The sequence below is a fragment of the Macaca nemestrina genome, chromosome 1, assembly GCF_043159975.1.
Source record: "Macaca nemestrina isolate mMacNem1 chromosome 1, mMacNem.hap1, whole genome shotgun sequence".
Lineage (NCBI taxonomy): Eukaryota > Metazoa > Chordata > Mammalia > Primates > Cercopithecidae > Macaca > Macaca nemestrina.
Genome location: NC_092125.1, coordinates 97,363,305 through 97,384,891, shown reverse-complemented (window position 1 = coordinate 97,384,891; position 21,587 = coordinate 97,363,305). Strand labels below are relative to the sequence as shown.

The 21,587-nt window shown below is 43.1% G+C and overlaps 1 protein-coding gene across 8 annotated transcripts in view; it reads left to right on the top strand.

Annotated features, from left to right (window-relative positions):
• The window catches only part of C1H1orf226 (chromosome 1 C1orf226 homolog), a 320,202-nt gene that overhangs the window by 244,905 nt on the left and 53,710 nt on the right, over positions 1-21,587 (top strand). For all 8 annotated transcript variants that reach the window (XM_071082036.1, XM_011770216.3, XM_071082041.1 and 5 more), the window contains one exon: positions 20,322-20,430. In XM_071082036.1, coding sequence (XP_070938137.1) covers positions 20,322-20,430 — 109 coding nt within the window. The remainder of the gene's footprint in view (positions 1-20,321; positions 20,431-21,587) is intronic.

The following is a 21,587-nucleotide window of genomic DNA, read 5'->3' as shown; positions in this document are numbered from 1 at the left end:
TGACCTGGGATACATAAGTAGAATCATAATTATGAGATAAGGGAAATGCTATAATAATTTAGTCACTGTATTGTTTTGTGGAGCCAAAAAGCACTCCCAAGATTTAAGGAGTCTTAAAGATACCTCTCCAAAGTCCATGCTGTCCCTCCAAAATCAGAGACCTCCCAGACAGAGATGACTCTATATCTTCCCTTCTTCCACATATGCCCCAAGCTCCAACTCAAATCCTGGAATGCATTCCCTTTTCTCCATTCCCGTTAGACTCTGGAAGGCCTCCAAGGCACAAAGGGTCATAAAAAAAATCAGAGAAGGAGGTGTACCCTGTTCTTTGCTTATGATACATACATGTCTCTTTTGCTCTCTGTGTGGTTTATAAGTGATGGGGTGACATCTGCCCTTCCTGTACTGTTTCTGTAAGGATGAGTGTTTTCTCTTCCTTCAGCTTCCCACTGCCTAAGGTTTTTGAGCAGCCTCTGCTAAACTGAGAAGACTGATCATCAGAAATGCAGAGGCAGCGCAGCCTATAGATTTCTTTCTAACTTCTCATATCATTTCTGGGTCACCCAATCTGGCGGATATGAGTGTCCATCACTCTAGTCATGAGTCATGTTTCATGTAGAGTTGATGTTTTTATTTCCTCTAGCTTCAAAACCTTTCATTGCTAGTGCCTTTTCATACATATGCATGAGTAGGAATTACCAATTTTATGCATGGAGAATCTTATGAACTAAGAAGGAGAAGGAAATACCATTCATGCTGTCTGGCTTCTGTTAGTTCCCAGGGCTACTTAGCAATCCCTTATTCACCCTGGTAGATGATAATACCCATCATAATGCCCTTCTTACCTTCTACCTGTCAACCCTGTATACCCTCACTTTCCATAGGTGACCCCCCACACCTCTCTGAGATTCCTCAGCTGTCCTCTCCTCCCTTAGAATCTCTTAGTGTCACTCCCAACTGTCTTTCTGTTCACTGCCTCTCTCTCTCTCTCTTCTGGACCCATCTTCACTTGTTTCTTCAGCACCTTGAGCTGTGAACTATGCTCTGTCTCTCTGTCTTCCTGGACACCCTCTTTCTCCCTACAAATATGTTCAGCTCTCTCCTATCCTTTTTTTAACCCTGCTAACCCCACCCAAGAGCCCGTCTTCTGTTAACCCTCCCTTTCTTCCAAAGCCCTGGGTATGTCTTTGTCAGGGCCACCATCTTGCAGGTCCTCGTGGCCTGGTGTTGCTTTCCACCACTTACTTCACAGAAATGGCTCCCTCCACGTTTACCCCTGCATGACCCACACCTCCAAACACACCAGTACATTCTTCTGTTCTTCTGCATTGCCCTGCAGTATCATCTACCACTTCTCATTTCTCCTATTTCTGTTTTTTGCTTCCTTCTCTTTTGTTTGCTTTCAACCCTACATATTTATATATATTCTTTACCTTTCCTGAAGGGAAAATTCTGGATTGTAGTGTTTATCCCTCCTTATAAGGTGCAAAAAGTCCCTTGTGCTTAGTGAGTCTCAGTAAATACCTACAATGGATGATGAGTCTCCAGCAAGGGATTGATGACTTATAAATCATTGGAGGTATGGTGGCTCCAAGTCATATGTACATATTAGCATATGTGTCCAAGACCTTTCTTTTTCTCTCTCCTTCTTTCTTTCACCCTTTCATTTCAAAAGTCATTGCATGCCTCTATGTAGAAAGCGCTTGGAATGCAAAAACAAACAGGGTGTCCCCCATGTCCTCAAGGATCTCACTGTGACTTCTATTAGACTTTCCATGATGGTTTTTAGATAAATGTTCAGGGGAAGATGAAGTGTAAGTTTTAAAATGACCAAATAATACGTAACTGTTACTAAAAATAAAGTTGTGAAGAGTTTTATAAAAGAAAGTGTCCGTTTTCTTTCTTCAACACCTATTCCTCCTAGTACTGCTCCATATGCAAATATATTGACACTCAGATATTCTTCCAAACTCTAATATTCTGCATTTAGTTCTAAATTATCCTGTTTTTCTCTCAGTAATATATCAAGAGCTTCCTCCCACATCTGTACTTGCAGTCTTCCCATGATGGCTTTGGCTCTGAAAGTTCCAAAGTGAAAGTGATAGTTTAGGAAAACCAGTCTGGCTTGGAATGCAACTCATCCCAAATGGAAAGAAACTCCTGTCATTGAGATGCACTGAAGAGAGATTGCTTGGGGATCTGAGTGTAATGGGAAGAGTATCTGGGTCTGGCCAAACTGGGTGACAGCAGCAGAAATGCAAAGAAAGAAGTTAACCTGTGGGCTGTTTTAAGCATGGACCATTCAGACTAGTGGTGTCTGAATATAGAGTAAATGAGGAAGGGAGAGGAGGCCCCAGTGATCTCAGGTTGAAGCTTCAGTGCTTTTACCTTTGCCCTTTCTGAGGGCTTTCTGCCTCTGTTGGCCTCCTACTTGATTTTAAATCCAGTCATCCTGAAAAATGGAAATTTGTGTCATGGTTACTCTTAGCATGAACTCCATGAAGGTGGGGACCATGCATGTTTTACTGTTGCATCCCAAGTGCGTACAGGGATTCTTAGTGTATAGTAGGTGCTCAATAAATACATACTGCATGACAAAGCTGGGGCAGCCTTGATTTGCTTGTTTGCTGCACTAAAATGTTCATCTCAAAAAGGCTACTAAGCTGGTTTATCCTTTTGGTGGCCTTGTCTTCTACCCTTGCACAGCCCTTTTGTATCTAAAACTGGGAAGGGTTATCACAACCCCCAGGGCAGGGAGCTCATGAGAGAGCCCATAGACCTGCACAGCAGGAAACTGAAAATAGCTACCAGAGCAATCAAAATTAAACTTCTAGATCCGCCTCTCTGGGCCTGGCCCTAGAGGGCATCTTTTACACTAATGATAGAAAATTAAATTAGGCCACCTTTAGAAAACTTCACAAAATTAAATACTGTCTACCAGGGAGGGAATTACCCTGTGGGGAAAGTAACAGGGGAGCAGGGAAACAGGCTGGTCACAGTTCTACTACAAAATGATTGTCTGGTGTCAAATTTCATTACTCTGTGCTTCATTTTATTCTTCTTAAATGTGTAAAGGGAATCCATTTAGAATTTGTGCAAAGCATTGAAGAATCTCAGAAGGGAAAGTGAGTGCAAAATAAAACAAACACTTCTGTCCTTGACTTCTCTCCTTGCTACCAAATCGGCACTGGCCTGGAAGTCCATCAGATGGTCTTGACCTTTTCTGGGATACAAATACCTTTGGGAATCTGCTGAAAACTATTTTCTCCATAGAAAAAAAAATCATTCTGGCAAAGTTTTGAATTTTAGGAGAATTCATGGACCCCAGACTCCTGCATGTTTATGAATTCCAAGGTAAGACTCCTTTTTTGCCAATAAGTGTTGTACATCATCTTTGAATATTTGCATCTAAAACTGGGAAGGTTTATCATTGGCTCTTCTACTGCTCAAGTAAGAGTAGGAGGAGAAAAAACAAACTTTATTTTTCATTAACTTTATTAATGATTTAATGTTGGAATGCTTAAAAATTTTTATTTACCAGCCCAAAAGGCATTTGCATTTTGTTAGAGGAGTCTTATTATTCAATACAAACCAATCTCATGTTGGTGAGTTTCACATTATTAAAGGGAAGAGGATTCACATAGGAGGGGCCTTTATGTTACCCTCAATGTCCTTGGAATCACATGGATGATGGGAATGTTGGCCTAGGGCCTGGGTTTTACACTGACTTGTAAGGACCATGTGATGGCCCAGGGTAAAGGACCATTGTGTGACCAACCCTAACCCCAAAGGTAAATAAAGATTGGTCTTGATTTGGAGCTGTAGCCCCTGCCTGACAAAACCTTTAATATTAAGAGATAACCTCTGGGGTTGTAGTAGGACAGTGTTGTAGCTTACTCCACAGCTTGAGTGTTTTGCACTAAACACCTGTCTAGACACTGCTACAGTGCCCTGTCCTCTGTAAGCTTTCTGTGGCTTCCATCTTGTGTCCTGGCACAGTTGGGAGGAAGGATGGTGGTGTCACACCTCTGAGAGCACAATCAGACTGTGAGCCTCGGCTTCCTGTCTGGTGGCAGACCTCAGACTGGAGAGGTGAGGATGACTGCGAGGTCCAGAAGGTTAAGCACAGAATTTGGGAAAGATGGAGTGGAAAAAGCTGGGTTGTCTGCAAGTTTCCACATCATTTATCAGGAGACCCTGAGACCTGGCTCTTGAGGAGTTACAGCTTTTCCCTGTTGCTGGCAGTCGCCATGATCAAAGCATGATTAACTGAGGAGTCCTCTGTATTTGGCTTAACATTTCTGCCTGTCAAATTCTTATTAATCTTTCAACATTTATTTTAAATAACACATCCACCAGGAATTCTTTCCTGATTTCATCCCTACCCCCACAGTGGGGATCTAATTAAGGTTTGTCCTTTGGACCCTAAGGTGTTATACAGACCTTAAGTTTATCCTTTTATTGTAGTTTATCTGTCACAGTTTTTAGTAGGAACTATATCTTATCTATCTTTGGGTCTCCTTAACCGCTTGTCTCACACACAATAGGGCTCAATACATATATATTCAATGTAATTGACTTCTTAAACTTTTGCACAATTCCCAGAAATTAATTACACTCATTCTGTAGACTTTTATCTGGGACTGAGTGAGTGAATGAATGAATGAATGAACCAACCCACCTATAGACATGTGTTGAGCACTGAACAGAGCCCATATGTGAAGGTATTTGGGAACAGTGACAAAAATGTTAACATTAGAACATCAGAACATATATTCTAATAGAAGATAATAAGCAGCACACAAATAATACTAAAAAGACAGCATCACAGTTAAGAACACTGAGAAACAAGAAGTCAAGTGACCTTGTTCCGCTTTGCTCAGGAAGGGAGCCCAGCACCTCTTGATGTTGTGGGTTTAACCACTAAGCAAGGCTGCCTTTGAAAATGCACACCCTCCTTCCTCCGGTTGGCCGAGGATGCCAGTCCTGTCCAGCTACTGCTGTGCAGTTAGCTCTTTGCTTTAAGTCTGATTATGTTTTTTTGTGGATTATCTTGGTCTTTGACCTCATCTCTTGTCTCACTTGTTGCAGTTTTTACTGATAATTCATAATGATCAGGGGTTGGGTGGGAGAAATGAAGCCATCATAAAGGGTAAATGTGTTCATCTTGTTTTTATTAATTGCTCCAATAAAGGTTTTTTGGAGGGGGTGAGCAAGAAGAACCTCCGAATGGCAGCCCCTGACAGATGAGATCTGCACATGAGCTCATTGTTGCTCAGTGTCTCCCGTCAGCACATAATTAATTGTTGGAGATGGTCCTGACTGCTGGGGGAGGTGAGATAGTGCAGGCGCATTTCCTTGCAGAGTCGGAGCAGCCATCCAGGCTCTAGGCCAGTGGTGTGTCCTCAGACTCCAACACTGTTAAAAATAGAGAGAGATATATATGTATATACACATGCGTATACACACGTGCACATACACACACCAAATTTTTTCGTATGTGTATGTAAGAAGAATTTTCTTAGTAAAAGAGTTAAACCTAAATTTCTCCTGATTGCCTTTGTTCACTCATGAGAAGGACAAAGCCCAAAGGAAACAATTTAGCCTGTCAAACGCCTCAGCTGATGAAGGGGAATTTGACAAGCTAAATGTAAAAGAGAGACTGCAAGACTCATAAACAGATCCCAAGAGAGCATGTAGTATCCCTGGCCAGGCCTCCCCATCCTTCCAGCCCTCGTATATCTACATGAGCCCCATCACTCAGGTCCTGAGAGGCAGGAGGAATTCATATGAATCTCCTCTCTAAGAAAATAAGAGTAACATAATTTTGATTTCATGTACTGTCCTTTTGATCCATGTCACATTTCGGTTCCTTCCTATGAGAAAGGGAAGTCAGTAGCAGGTGGGTGAAATGCAGGTCTGGGGCAGTTACAACAACCCTTGCTTTTTATCAGGATACTTTACTAAAAGTTAAACTGACCTCTTGCCTTAACCAGCCCCACTCCTACTTCCACATCAAAATGGCGTTAGCTCTCTCGCAGGGAAAGGCTTAGCTACTTCAGAAAGGCCACCAAATTCCGCCTAAGAAAGGGAGAGGGATACAAGCCAGGAGTAGGACTGGCCCCCACCTTAGTGGCAGGTTCATAGTGGGTGCCTTCTCGGACCCCAGGCGAGCTCCTCTACTTGCACCCTGCCTTCTGCTGTCTCTATGTCTTGAGCCATCGTTTTCCCTAGAGGCTATTTCTGGTTTGTCCCTTATTTTCCAGCCTACAAATAGGATTAGGTTTTGCCATCCTAAAAATAAAAGATGCCCCTCAAACCCATCATCCTGTCTTGCCCTTCCACTGCCAGACTCTTTGGAGAAACCGCATTCACTATCTATATTTCCAAAACTCCCATTCACTTTTCAGCTCATTTTAATTGGGCTTCCTGAGCTACTCTACTGAGACTGCTCTTGCTAAGGCCATCAGGGATGTCTTGGTTGCAGAATCCCTGGCTTGCTTTCTGTCTGCATCTTATTCAGTCTCTGTGAAGCACTCAATGCTGTGGGTCTTTCCATCCTTCTGGAGACTCTCTCTTCCCTCAGCTTCCACGATGGTTTTCTCTTGTTCCTCCTCAGATCTCTTGGTCTTTTTCTGCTCAGTATTTTTTTTTTCTGACTCTTCCTATTATGCCCTCCATTTAAATGGGTACTGTTAATGGGATTCTCTCAATGAATCACTTTTCTTCTTCTTCTTCTTGCTCCTCAGGGGATCTCGTATTTCCCGTGGCTTCAACCACCCCCCAAAACTCAGTGACTCCCAAGTCCATGCTCCTCGGTCCCCACACTCCATCCCCTCCATCCCTTATTTCCAACTGCCTCTTAGGCAATTCCATCCACTTTTGCCTTCTCAAAAACTGACCTGTCCAGAGCCACACACTCCTCTTCCTTCCCTGTCCCTTAGTTCTTTTGTCCTTCTGTGGCCCTTGACCCCATTAATGTTTAGTCTATCCGCCAAGTTACATAGCTCAGAATCGTCTCCTTCCCTCTCATGATCACACCCAGAGAAACTACTGTTGTGTCCACCTGCTCTCACCATGGTGGCTGCCTCTGCCTTTGTTAGGCCTCCAGTGTTTCTTGCCTGGACTCAGGGTTGGTTTGTCTGGCTGCACAGACTGTGCTGTGCATCACTCCAGGTGTGTCATTCACGGCCCTGAGCCCAGGTGCCTTGCACTTATTTACCGAACTGTAATTCTCACAACAGCTCCCCTGTTTGTAGATGAGAAAACTAAACCTTGAGCATTGAAAGACTCACCCAGTAGCTCACAAATGTAAGCAGCAGAGTGGGGATTTGAGTCCAGTTCTTCCGACTGCAAGCCCCAGGTCCAGATTCTGTTGATTCCCCCAAGCACTCTGTATTGCAGTAGGCTCTTGGTGGCCTTCCTTCTGCTCCTGCCCTCCTCCAATCCATCCTCCACACCACCGTGACTACCAGCCATGTGATCCCCCTGCTTAGACTCCCATCCTTGCCCTGAGCCCACAGGGTGAAGTCTGAGCTCTGTAGCTGGGCTCTCCACAGTTGACCCTGACCTCCCTCTGTCCCCATCTCCCACCAGTCCTTCTGTATGTCTTGCAATCCCTGTGCCCAGGCAAACTGTGCCACCTCATGACCTCATGCCTTTCCACATGCAGTTTCCATCGCAAGGGCTTTCCCTGCTCTTCTGTCTCTGCGATGGATAGATTTCCATTGTCCTAGATCTGCTCGGCAGCCCTCCCCACTGTCCTCAGTGCCCAGGGAGGCTGGTTTGTGTAGACCTGTCCTGAGAGCTCCTGCCAGATGGCACACAGTCTTCCTCTCTTGGCTCTGGAAACTGCTCCCTGCCCTGCCTCTCTGGACTTGGGGTACTGAGGGCTCCCAGGGACACTGCACTGTCCTCACCTTTGTGAAGAGTCCTGTATTAAACTCTCTTCAGCCTAGTCACACATTATCTGTTTCCTGCCAGGACCCTGACTGGCACATTCCCCACCCACCCCACAATCCTGCCACCTCCCACGTTGTCTTCGAGTCACAGCTCAGGCGGTAGCTCCCTGTGTGCCTTCCCAGTTCCCACAGGCAGCTGGCTGCATCCTCCTCTGCGTTTCACTGGCTCCATTCCTCTGTCCACACTTGCCATACCCTGTCAGTACCCCCTGAGCTCCTCAGGGTAGACTCTGAAGCAGACTCAGCTCTGTATCTTGGAGAAGCCAATATGGGGCCAAGGGAGGGGGTACAGAGTAAGAATGTGCATTTCTTAAAACAGAGGTCATGCTGGACCACCCCGACACCTGCTTTTGGGTGGTGGGGAGACAATGAGAAAAGAACTTCTGGCATACAGCATATGAAAATAACGGGAATTCTCAAGCAAGGACTTGCCTCCTTCACAGGCTTCTGCTCACATTTCTCCACCCTTTGTGGACAAGGAGTGGACAAAGAAGGGTACAAACCTTTGTTGATGATTATTTTGCACTGGGAAGACTTTTGCCTAATGCCTCTCGGCATATAACACTTGAAGGAAAGTATTTGCTGGCTTGAAAGCAAAAGGATAACTTGAGAAAAGAGAAGAGGAAGGGTCCTTACATGCTGCCTTCCAACCACGCCCTCCCCACATTTCCGAAAGAAAGATACAAGACTTTAAAAAAGTAACTGGAGCCCGGTGCAGTGGCTCACACCTGTAATCCAAGCACTTTGGGAGGCCGAGGCGGGCGGATTGTGAGGTCAAGAGATCAAGACCATCCTGGCCAACATGGTGAAACCCCGTCTCTACTAAAAATACAAAAATTAGCTAAGCATGGTGGCGCGCCTGTAGTCCCAGCTACTCAGGAGGCTGAGGCAGGAGAATCGCTTGAACCAGGGAGGTGGAGGTTACAGTGAGCCGAGATCATGCCACTGCACTCCAGTCTGGCGACGGAGTGAGACACCATCTCAAAAAAATAAATAAATAAAAATTAAAAAGTAATTGGAAATCAAAATGAGGTCAAAGATGAATGGGTTCATTTTTTTTCCCCACTTTGTTTTAAGGTCACCTAGCAGCCTGGAAGTAAAGATACACAGTCCTTTAAAAAGCAGCGACATGGGTGCAGCCGCAGGCCATTATCCTGAGGGAATTAAAACAGACACCCAAAACCAAAAACTGCATGTTCCTGCTTATAATGGGAGCTAAACAATGTTTACACGTGGTCGTAAAGATGGAAACAACAGACACTGGGGACTCCAAAAGGGAAGAGGGAGAAAGGGGGACAGGGACTGAAAAAGTTCCCATTGGTACTGTGTGCACTGTTTGGGTGATGGGTTCAATAGAAGCCCAAACTCCAGCCTTACGCAATATATCCATGTAACAAACCTACAGATGTACCCCCCTGAATCTAAAATAATAAAATAATTTTTAAAAACACACAAAAAAGAAAAAGACACTAGACTGTGATCAAGAGTGAGTTGTCCCAGGCCAAATCAGAATGGCTTGGACATTGCCCTGAGGGTGGGCCAGGTGAGATTTAGAAATGCTGAGCCCTGGAGTACACACAAGCCCCCAGCAGTGGCTTGTTGTCTTATCTTCAAGTCCTGGGAGGAAGTGCCTTCAGATGAGTTCTGATTCAGAGCATGAGGTAGGCAGGTTAGAGCAACTGGAAAAATAACAATATTAGAAAAGAAAAGTATCTGGACCTGCCAGCCAGGCATGCTCCCACCCCTGGGAAGCTTGGGGAAGGAGGTGGATGCTCTTTCTTCGTTTCCCGTCATGGCATATGGGACTCCTCAAGGCTGAGCAGGTGGCATGAGGGGTATGGAGTTAGAGTCAGGTACAGAGGGAGTTATGGTGGGAATCCTCAGAAGCTCAAGTGGGAACTCAGCTGCCTTGGAAAGACAAGATGTGCTTATGATGTGTATCATATCCCTGGATTGGTTTATTTGAAGAAACATAGATGGAAAGTGGACAATCAGTCGGGGATGATAAAGAAATCCAGCGTGTCCCCTGAAAATCTTACCAAGATGAGAATGAATTTGTTGGTGACCACAGAGACATCTATGAAGACATCAAGGACTTGGAAAAATAAGAGGAATAAAGAGAGCCAGGGTTTCCAGGTGGCATAAATGTAGCATGGGACTAATTTCTAGACCAGGTATAGAGAAAACAATAGCAATATAGGTAATGAATGACGTTCAATATTCAAATGATATTTGATGATTAATCAGGCAGATGGTACAGAAGTTTTCAGAACTTAGTGAAGATTGCTAGGGTTCCAATTCTAACTCAGATACTCTAGTGAGTTGAAATATGTCCCTTAGAAAGATATGTTAGGATATATTTCTCACCCCTGGTACCTGTGAATGTGGATGTTATTTGAATATAGGGACTTTGCAGATGTAAGTAAGGTGAGGTCATACTAGGTTAGGGTGGACCCTAAATCCAATGACCAGGGTCCTTAAAAGAAGAGGGAAATTTGGACACAGGCACAGAGGAGACACAGGGAAGAATGCCGTGGGAAGGCAGAGGGAGTAGACTAGAGTGACACCGCTGCAAAGCTAAAAATGCCAAGGATTGTTGGCAGCAGCCAGAAGCTAGGAGAGATGTGGAACAGATTCTCCCTGAGAGCCTCTAGAAGGAATCAGCCTTGATTTTTGACTTCTGGCCTCCTGAACTGTGAGAGATGAAATTTCTGTTGTTTTAAGCTATTCAATTTGTCGTAATTTGTTACAGCAGCCCTAAGAAATTAATACAGATACTACTGGCTGTGTGACCTTAAGAAAATGCACAGGGGTTACCTCTCTGTTTCTTCATCTGTAAAATGGAGATAGTAACTGTATTCACTTTATATGGTTGTTGTGAGGATTAGATGAGTTTTTACCTTAAGCAGTGCCTGACAGATGGTAAACACACAATAGATTAGCAAATATTCTTCTTTGATCACTTCAATTTAGTAAAGATTTTTTTTGAGCAACTACTATGCGGCAGACCCTACATGTAAGTCATTTCATTTGATTCTTTTAAAAGTTCTGTGAACCTCTTCTTATCCCATTTTGCACTTAAGAAAACTAAGGCTCAGAGTATTAACTTGTTTTGAGAAAGCAGACGAGCTGCAACCTCAACTGAGCCTTTGGCTCTGTTCTGTCAGGTCTTCTATTCCACAAAATCACAGGCATCTTAATGTATAATGGGAAGTGGACAAGAAGGGGTATGAAGCTTTGTTGATGATTATTTTGCACTGTGAAGACTTTTGCCTAATGCCTCTCTGCATATAACACTTGAAGGAAAGTATTTGCTGGCTTGAAAGCAAGAGGATAAACTTGAGACAAGAGAAGAGGAAGGTGTAATTTTCTAGACAATGCTCCTCCAGCATATACCAGTCAGAGTAGTGCTCCTAATATTTGTGGTGTGTTCTTTTTCTCTCTGCTTTCTGGCTCGGGGAGGGAAGTTGTGTCTCTGAGCAAGAATCTTCAGGAAGTCTGAGGGTCCTGAAAAATGTGGGATGGATGGTTTAAACCCCCCAAATGTGAACAAGCTACATGTATGAACTCAGATAACATAGACACACAGAAGAAATAATTGGCACCCTGTGTAAACAGATTTGGTTTTTGACAGCCAACAGCAGGTGACAGTTATTTTGGAGAAATTTATGAGTGTTGGAGAGAAATTAAAGCCTTGAAATATATGAAAGGATTTTTGTGTAGTGGTTTTGTGAAGGACACTAGCTTTTTTATTTTTTTGCCTGCCTGTCAAGAACTGAACAAGAAGAAATTAATTTATCCCAGTACTTGGCATTTAGAAAGTGCTATGTGATGGTTTGTGGTTGATTCAAATAAAGCAGGGGAGGTTTTAGTGGGACATAAGAAAAAAACTTGTTAACAGCTGTGAAATTAAAACATAAATTAACTGCTGAGATAGGCCATGAGGGTGCCTTAGCTAGACTTTCAAAAGATAAATATGCATTTGTCTGGCTCTTGCTAGCTCTTAAAACTCAATTGGTTGCTTATTCGTTACTCTAGGTACACAGTAGATCTTTGTAACAATAAGTTAGACATTTGTGTAATTTTATTCCTTGAAGAAACCTTAGAAATCAGCTCTTATATTTGCTCTTCTCTGCCTGCAGTTAGAGAGATGAGCTTGACTGTCTCTCGAGGTCTTTCCCAGCCCTGGAATCCCAGGCTTCCTTCCAGACTATGCTGTGATAAGGCAGACCTGTGAGATACATCCCAGTCATGGTGACAAGGGGTGACTGGGCAGTGTGGTCCCACACTTCAGGTGTCTGTGGAAGTCAGGCTGTGAAGTAAGGAGACCAGTTCCATGAGGGATTTTGGGCATCATTTCATGAGTTTATTAACACTTCTTTTTTGCCAGATAGCCCTGAGGAAGGTAGTCATCAAATTGAGAATGGCTAAAATGAGGAATGAAGAAGATGGAAATTATAATAACTTCAAATAAAAGCAAACCAGCTGATGTGATAACAAGCTGTGTATATACAGTGGGGGGAAAATGATAATCAGACCAAAGCAGTCATAAGAGAGAACAGTGATCAAGATGGGAGACAATGTTATCTGAAGATTAAATTAAAAAATAAATAAGATAGATGAGGAAAAGAAAGAGTAACAGCTGCGACAGGACTGTGAAACTGTGTTCATGCTGCAGGGCTGGTTGAGAAGAGAAAAAGAAAGACACACCAGTATTCAGGCAGCATGCTGGGGATAGGAGTAAGGGGTGCATTCCTTCCTTAGTGCCTGGTGGTGTTCTATCAGCAAAGCATTTGGAGGCTCTCATCAACCCACCACCCCTTCTGATATTTTTCCCAGTCCCTCTAAGGATAATACATTGGGGCCCCCAGAATCACACAGGCTGGGACACTTAGGGAATCCTTGTTCCTGAGAGCAGGAGTCATGCTAGATTTTCCAGGACTATGCCTTCACAGTTGGGCCTCATTCATCTGGTCTTGAGCAGCAGGTTGGTTCTGTTTTCTGTCTTCTGCATGTGTCGTATTGTGCTTCTTACTTTCCCAGAGGTTTTCCTTAAGAATACCACTTGATTTTGTCTCCACCATCTTCAGGTGACTTGGTACCTTATCTTTATCAGCTGGTTTCATTTTGCTCTGTCCTGAAGCATGTCTTTTGGGGTTAGGAATGCCCGTGCCTTCCAGGACCTCAAGAGAAAAATCTCTGTACCACACACTGGAGACTCCCCTAGCCTGACAGAGAGATATCAATGTTGGGAGAACAAGAAATATTTCTCTTTGTTTTTCCACTTGACATTTCTAAGTTTGTTTCCACAGTTTTCAAGTATTTGTACAACATTTCATGGGTTAGAGAATATTCATGCATCTGTTGTCGCATCTGAACCTTATAATCACCCTGAAAGGTGTTTTTATTATTCTCACTTCAACGATTTAAAAAGAAGAAGGTTGAGAGGAGGAAAATAATTTGCTCAAGGTCCCTTGGTAGTCTACATCCTCTACCCTAAAGTTCTGTTTTGGGCTATGGCAGGAGAGAATTGCGTGTCAAGACCTGGGCCTGCTGGAAGAGACCCAGTGGGTCTTGAGCAGGAGGCAAGGCACATGGATGTAGACTCAGGAAACCTTGCAGGTGACTCAAGACCTTTTACAGCCTCTGCAGTCCTAAAGTCAGCAGGCAGTCCCCATGGAGATGAGGGGCATTAGAGGTAGAATGCTAATACCTGGGGAAATATGGCTGTTTTAGTCAGGGTTCTCCAGTGAAACAGAACCAATAGGATATATATGTGTGTGTGTGTGTGTGCGCGTGCGCGCGCGCGCGTGCTTCCACATATTACATATGTTTATGTATATGTACACATACTTAATGTATGCATACACATATAAGAAATATTTAAGGAATTGGCTCACATGATTATGGAGGCTGAGAAGTTCCAAGATCTGCAATTGGGAAAGTAGAGACCCAGGAATGCTAATATATGGTTCCAGTCTGAGTCTGAAGACCTGAGAACCAGGAGAGCTGATGGTGTGAGTTTCAGTCTGCACATTGGCAGGCTTGAGACCCAAGAAGAGCCTGACCTGGCTGAAGAAAACCAATGTCCCAGCTCAAAGCAATCAGGCAGAAGGCATTCCCTCTTACTCAACCTGTTTGTTCTATTCAGGTCTTCAGTTGGATTATTGGATGAGGCCAGGGATGATGACAGAGTAAGATGAGGTCTCATGGCCAGAGACTGAAAGAGGGAATAAAGGATGAGAACTTGAAAACAACATAATTGATTCTAGTCAGGCCCCAAAATGTGAGATCATGAAGAAAAATCATGTGGCTGCCCAGATTTTCATAAAATGCTCCTTGAAAAGTACACAGTATGGAAAGCAGAGCTTAAAAACAAGTATGAGTGCAAAGGAACAACCATTACTGAGAGAATTAAAACCCTGAATGCATTGGGCTTATGGAAAAGGCTGAAGATGAGAGAGAAAGGGGTGTGAAGGAAGACAGAGTTGGCACATGGCAAGGGGAAACTCTCAATCCCTTTTTTCTAACTCTCTTGTTTTTTTTTTTTCCCTCTCAAGTAGAGAACTGATCTTCAAATTAGAAACACTAGAACATATGTGATTTTAAAAAACAGAAGTTCAAAACCAAGAGGAAAAAGGAAGGTATTCCTCACTACTGTGTGTCCAGGCCTGAATCACTCGGCTTCTGGGCTCCTGAAAAATATGATTGCAAAATAGTGATTGGTCATCTTTGCAAAATTATGACGGATGGAGAAGAAACAAAAAGATTGCAAAAATAAAATATTATACTTTTTAGAAACAGGGGCAAACCTGGATCAGGAATTAGCAACTAGTGAATTTGTCATTGCTCCTGGGCAGAATTCTAGAAGAGATCATTAAGCAGATGGTCTGTGAGAACTTGGAAAAGGAAATCATGATCACTGGGAGCCAGTCCTAAAAAACCAGTTACCCAAGTATGTTCAGGAAATGTGCCTTACAGCAGTTGTGCAAATTAGCCTTGAGCGTTTGAGTAGACTACAGTTTGAACCAGCAATGAGATGTTATAACAGAAGAAAAAAATCATGATCAGAGATGCTTTGCTAAAAATTCAATTCCAGGGCATAGAAAATATTTATCCAAATATACTCTGTGCTGTTCAGATCCCTTACAAATGAGTTCAGTTCTGGGAGCTGCATTTTAAGATAGTCACTGGCAAGTTGGAATATGTACAGAAAAAGTTAAGAGAAGATGGAACTCATATTTATTGAGTAAGCAACTTACCATGTGTTGGGCATTGTGTAAAATGTGGTATATGTGTTTTAATGCTTAAAACAATACCATGAAGAAGTCATTAATATGCCTATTTTAGATGAGGAAATGAAGGATTATGTAACTGAGTTTTTTGCCTCAGGTCAACAGCTAGAAGATAGCAAAGCTAAGACTAAGACTTGAACCTTTCTCATCCCCAAACCCATGCTCTTTCCACAGTGCAAACCTGCCAGAGAAATAAGGGACTTGGAAAATGGGCCAGTTGAGAAACTATTGAAGGAAGAAGTAGTTCACTTTAAAAATGAAAGGAGTGCAGAGGAATCGGGGAGCAGGGAGGGCATTAGGAAGAATAGCTAATGCATGCCAGGCTTAATACCTAGGTGATGGGTTGATAGGTGCAGCAAACCACCATGGCACACGTTTACCTATGTAACCTGCACATCCTACACATGTACCCCGGAACTTAAAATAAATTTAAAAAAGAAAGGAGTAAATATAAACATGATGTTGTTTCCATATATTAAAATGTGGGCCATTTGGAAGAGGACTAGCCTTGTTCTCTTAGATCCCTATGAATGGAACTAGAGCAGTAGTGTGGCAGTAATTAGAGCAGTTCACATTTATTAACCATTTGCTATAAGTTGACCCCCCTGCACACATTCATTCTTTAAACCTTACTAGCATGAGTGAGGTACAGCACAATGATTGTGCCTGTTTCACAGGTGAAGAACAAGAAGGGAGTTGAGATAATGACCAGGGTGTCCCAGCTAGTAAGTGGCAAAGCTTGGGCTGAAATCCAGGTCTGTCCCCCTCAGGGCCAGTGTTCTCAGCCATTTTCCTCCACTGCATTCCTGTTGGCAGAATTCCAATCAACATGAGGGAAAATTTCCAGGTAACTAGAACCACTTAAAAAGGGATCAGATACTTTGTTAGAGAGTGAATTGCCTATCAGTGATGAATCCCGACAGACAGAGATGCTGGCTTGTATCCAGGCCTGATGACCCCACAGCTTTCTTTCTACCCTAAATTGTTGTTGTTGTTGTTGTTGTTGTTTTTCTATGATCTTGAGAGAAGCGAGTTTACCTATAGATGAATAGTTTGAGAAGGGGAGTATTGGTGGTGAGTCTAGTGGTTTTTAAAATCACGTTGTCCACCTAAATTCCAGCATGATGATAAACCCAAAATCCAGTTTCTTCCAGATGTTTTTCTTTCAGTCATTTATGGTAAGTTCTGTGGACATATCATGCATCTTCAGAAAGGTTTATTACTGTGTAAAAGCATAACAGTTCTGTTAGTAAGTAACAATTATAATGCTGTACACATTTTGAAATAAAAGTAAGAAATTTTAGGGCCAGCTGTGGTGGCTCATACCTGTAATCCCAGCTACTCAGGAGGCTGAAGCACAAGAATCACTTTAACCTGGGAGGCAGAGGTTGCAGTGAGCCAAGATTTCACCAAGAAAAAAAAAAAGAGAGAGAGAGAAAGAAAAAAGAAATTTAAAGGAGAAGAAATTTTAGGAAAGTTGAAGGGGGAATAAAACCTTATAAAACCTTATTAACATTATATGAACCATTTTGGTATCCTCCTCTTTATAATTATAGTGAAAGTTGGGAAAATTGACTAAGGTACTTTTTGGAAGCAGGATTATCAGAACTACCCTAGACTGACTTAAGGATAAAGATGAAGAAGGAAAGAAAAAGGGAAATCTTTCCTATTCTCTTGAGCACTCACCTTCCTCTACTCTCCCCCAGTTTCTACCACCCCCATAATCACAGTGCTTAAGAAAACCAAGTAATGGAGAAATAAGGGTTCTTGGAATATATTTCTTGATCTGGAAATTTGCGCCCAAGAGACCTTAATTTGCTGATTTATTAGTTTGTTGATGAGTGAGGTCGCATGGAAAAACTTTCTGCCTCTTGGTTATGTTGGAGGAAACTTTTCTAAGCTTTAACTAGCTGACTTTTTGGTTAGCTAGAGATTATTTACTTTTAATAACAACATGCTAAGTTTCTGAAATCAGACATAGCAGAGCAGTCTCCAGAGAGCTGTGGTCCAAAGGCAGTAGCTGCATCCCCGTACAGTTCTTTTCAGATTTTCTGAAAAGATGCTTTATCTGTTAAGGTTAAGTTAACCTTGGCTTAGTGCCGTTCCTCTGTTCCTTCCACATCTCTGTCTTGTGGGCATGCCAGTTTGCATTCAAATCTGCTGTATCAGTTTTAAATCCAGTTCTCAGTCCTTTGGGTATTACATAAGAATAAATTAACTAAAGAATCCAAGAAGTTTTACGTGTGATGCTGAACTAACTGGATCTGACTTCCTTGGGGAAAATGAATAGCCAGGCAGATCACATTGTAGATGCTCATTAATGACAGCTGGAACACCTCCCTCCCTTCTAAGCAGGCAAGGAACCTCCCATGTGCCAATCACTGTGCTGGCACTGGGGATACCGAGATGTGTTCCTTGTTCCTTCAAGGAGCACATATAAAAACATCATAGTGTGAGATATGTGCTGTGGCAAAGTTGAGCCCTAGGGTATTCAGCAACTCAGACTACTGAAGAAAAGGGAGGGGAAGGCTGCTCTGAACCAAGTCTTGGAGGCCACCAAAGGTGTTCACAGCAGTTGCAGAGTTGGAAAAATGCACACACCTAGTTCTGCAGGCCTGTGTAGGTCAGGACTCTGAAGGGAGATGACCGCGGAAAGGTAGGTACACCATGCTAAGGAGTTTGGACTTTATCCTAAAAGCAATAGGAAGCCTTTGGATGGCTTCAAGAGGAAAATGATGGGATGTAATTTGTCTTTTCAAAAATAACACTTTGCTAGCAATGTAGAGAATGGGTTCACAATAGGTGAGTTAGGAAGCAGAGCAGCACACTGTTTAGAGGATGTTGTAAAAATCCAGGTGAAAAATGAGAACTCTTGATGATCAATACCTTGGAGTTGAAGAGAAGAACATAAAGCAGAAACATATTAGGGAGCGAGTCTGCAAGGAACTTGCTCATGAGTGATGGATATTGGGGAACAGTGGAGGAAGCCATTGAGAATGACACCTGGGTTTCTGGCTTGAGTAGGTATGGTGTCCCCTTATCAAGATGGGACTTGGGGAATTTTGGGGAATATGATGAATTCACTCAGGTGTATGAGGAATTTGAGAAGCTTGAGAACCATTCAGGAGGAGATGTCCAGGAAAGTTGGCTGAATGGGCCTGGAACTCAGGCAGGAGATGCTGAGATACAATTGTTGATTTGTCCCTTTGATGTTAGGAAGACAGTTTGGCATCATTAGAAGGATAGGGGACTGGAAACCACACTAAACAGCCTCTATTTCATTTAGAGATGATAGACATGTGAGATGTACTGAAATGCCTGCTAGCTGAGTTTAGCAGAGAAACTGCAGTCCCCAAGGTGAACTTGGGCTTTTTCACAGTATTGTTTTCCTCTCTGTGCCCACCTTTCTTTTGAATTTTCTCCAGGCTTCTTGGGGTCCTGCGGCAAGAATCTCAGTTACTAGGCTGTTTAGAGGCTACATCAGTAAGGGGATGTAAGATGGCATTTTACTAACTATTCTACCTCCTCAGTAACTAGTGGAAGTGTTACTATTAGTAGTCCCATTGTACAGATAACAAAACTGAGCCTCTGAGGCGTGACATAGCTTACTTCTTAGTAAGTGGCAGAGTTGTTGATGAAGTTGCCGACTCTAAATCCCATTCTCTTTCTTCTGCGCAGCACAGACCTACACTAAAACAAATCAGGCCTGTTAAATGCTTGAATGAAAACCATCAGTGTTGTTAGTGGTGAAAAATGTTTTGTGGAAATGATGTGGCCTCTTAGGTGCTACCAAGAGCAATACTCTACTTGGACTGCCCAAAACTAATTCCACTGATGCACCCGCCCCAACTCCCTGCACCGACCCCACAGCAGTCAGACCTGGAGGCTCGGGGGGGGCCCTGTCCTAAGCCAGCTTAAGATGCAGCCTCTAGGGCCTTGCTTATAATTTTCCCCCTTTCTCCGGCCTTCCCTTCTCCCTACCTCTGCCCACCTCAAGCAGCCAGAATGATCCTTTAGTTTAAAGCATAAGCAAGTCAGTCCTCTGCTCAAAAGCTTCTGATGGCTTCTCATCTCACGTAGAATATAAGCCACAACCTTCAAAGCCTTCTACATTTTGGCCTCTGGCTGCATCTATGACCTGGTTGCTGACCATGCTCACTCCACTTGAACCACACTCCGTCGAGCCTCCCTAGGTGTTCCTTGAATGCTTTTAACACCTTCTGAACACTGCAGGGCTTGTAAACTTGCTGTTCCCACTTCCTGCCATGGTTTGGCTCAGGTATCTCAGTGACTGACTCCCTTCCCCCATTCGGATCTCGGCCTCTCAGTGAGACCTCCCTGGCTACCCTGTCTAAAATAGCCCCCATCATGCTCCATCCCTTAGTCTGCCTTATTTTTCTTCATAGCACTTATTTTATATTTGCTTATTGTCATTGCCTACATGTAAGCTCCATGGGTTCAGGGGCTTTTTCTGTCCTGTTCCTGTTGTGTCCCTGGCTGCTGGGATAGTGCCTGGCCTGCAGTGTGCACTCAGTGGCATTGATTGAATCATGGAATGAACACATGGATGCTGTGGTCCAGGCAGAGAGGGGACAGAGAGTGGGATCACTATCACCAAAGGAACTAAGAGTATCTTAGTCCCTCCCAAGGTGGTAAGCATTGCTGGTTCCCCAAGTCTCTGCATTTGGGGATAATTGTAAGCAGGCATCAGAAAACGTGTGTGCATCTTTCTGAGTAAGAAGCAAGTTTGTTGCTCTGATAAGGATGGGAGTGATTTTTCCTTCTAACACACAAGTTACAGGGACAGGTTGACCACCTCAGGAAATGGTTAACAATAGTATCGTTTCCACTGTACCAAATCTGAAAGTCGCAGTGTTAGTGTTTGTGGAACCTGTTGAAAGTGCCTCCTGCACTGTGACTTTTTGATCCCAGAGAAAGAAGACTTTCTGTAATAACTTGGCTCTCATGAGCTGTGCTTCAGAGTATCCTTAAACAGAGCTTTCCTGGTTAGAGATTTGAACCTAAGGCCATTTTCAATGCATTTTTTCTGTTGTTCTTCCTTTAGGATCTTCTATGTCTCTCATGATTCCCAAGACTTGAAGATCTTCAGCTATATCGCTCGAGATGGAGCCAGCAATATCTTCAGGTGTAACGTCTTTAAATCAAAGAAGAAGGTAAAGAGGCGGTCGCCATCCATCTGCTATTTTCCTGTAATAGATCCAGAGCACCCCCAACATTGGCCCGTCTCCCTGTTGAAGATGGCTGTTGTAATGCTGACATGGGGCAACTATCTCAGTAGTCTGTCATTGCTCCTATATAATGGAATTCTCTTTTAGCATCATCTGAACTTTGTACTTAGTTACATACAGATAATTGGAGAGGGATTGACCATTGACTATGTGCTCTGGGATGAGAGCAATTAAACGGCACCAGGAGTGATGCTAACCTTAGCCCTGGAGTAGGAAAAAAACGTTGTCATGTACTAAGGAGACCCTTCATCATAATTCTGTATATTGATTAGTGGGCTACAAAATATGAATACACATAGAGTCCGGTTTAGACTCAGTGTGTGATGTTGGTTATCCTGGGTGATTATTTGGTATGGCAACCCTGATACTCAAGTAAATGCAACTCTAAGGATTCTGAAGAGGCATTCTTTATATTAATGTCATTTCCCCAGGGGTCTAACACACACAACTGGGGTTTCAGAAGCCTAGAATCTAGCCCTGCCTCTCACTGGAACCCTGAGTGACATTGTGTAGGTCTCGGTGTCCTCATCTATGAAATGAAAAGAATCATCAAAATCAGCATTTCCTAAATGTGTTCTGTAAAACATTTATCAGCCAAAATGTTTTCTGTTAAAACTACCTGATTTAAGTTGCTGAGAAGGTCTGATAAAGAACATGTTGTTTAACCCAGAATTTCCCAAACTAATTTCACAATGGAACCGTATTTTTTCCATGTAATATGTGTTAATATCCTGGGAACTATTTTTCTGCAGAGGAGATTTTGGAAAACACTGTATTTGTGCCCCTAAGGACCCTAATAAGTCCACCATTCTACAAACAAACTACTAAACCTGGCTTTCTACGAGAACTTCATTTTATGCATCTTTTATCTTCAGGCCTCTTTAATAGATATGTAGGTACCTTGTCAAGTACCTTGTCAATAACACTTGCCAGGCTCCAGATTTACTGATAGGTGTCCTATTCCGTACCCTAGCTCCACAAAGAGAATTATGCTTTGTTAACTCAGCCTCTTCCTCTATGGAGATTTGTGCCCTTACCCACCCTGTTCCAGGCTTTTTAAATGCAGATCATGGAGTTGGATG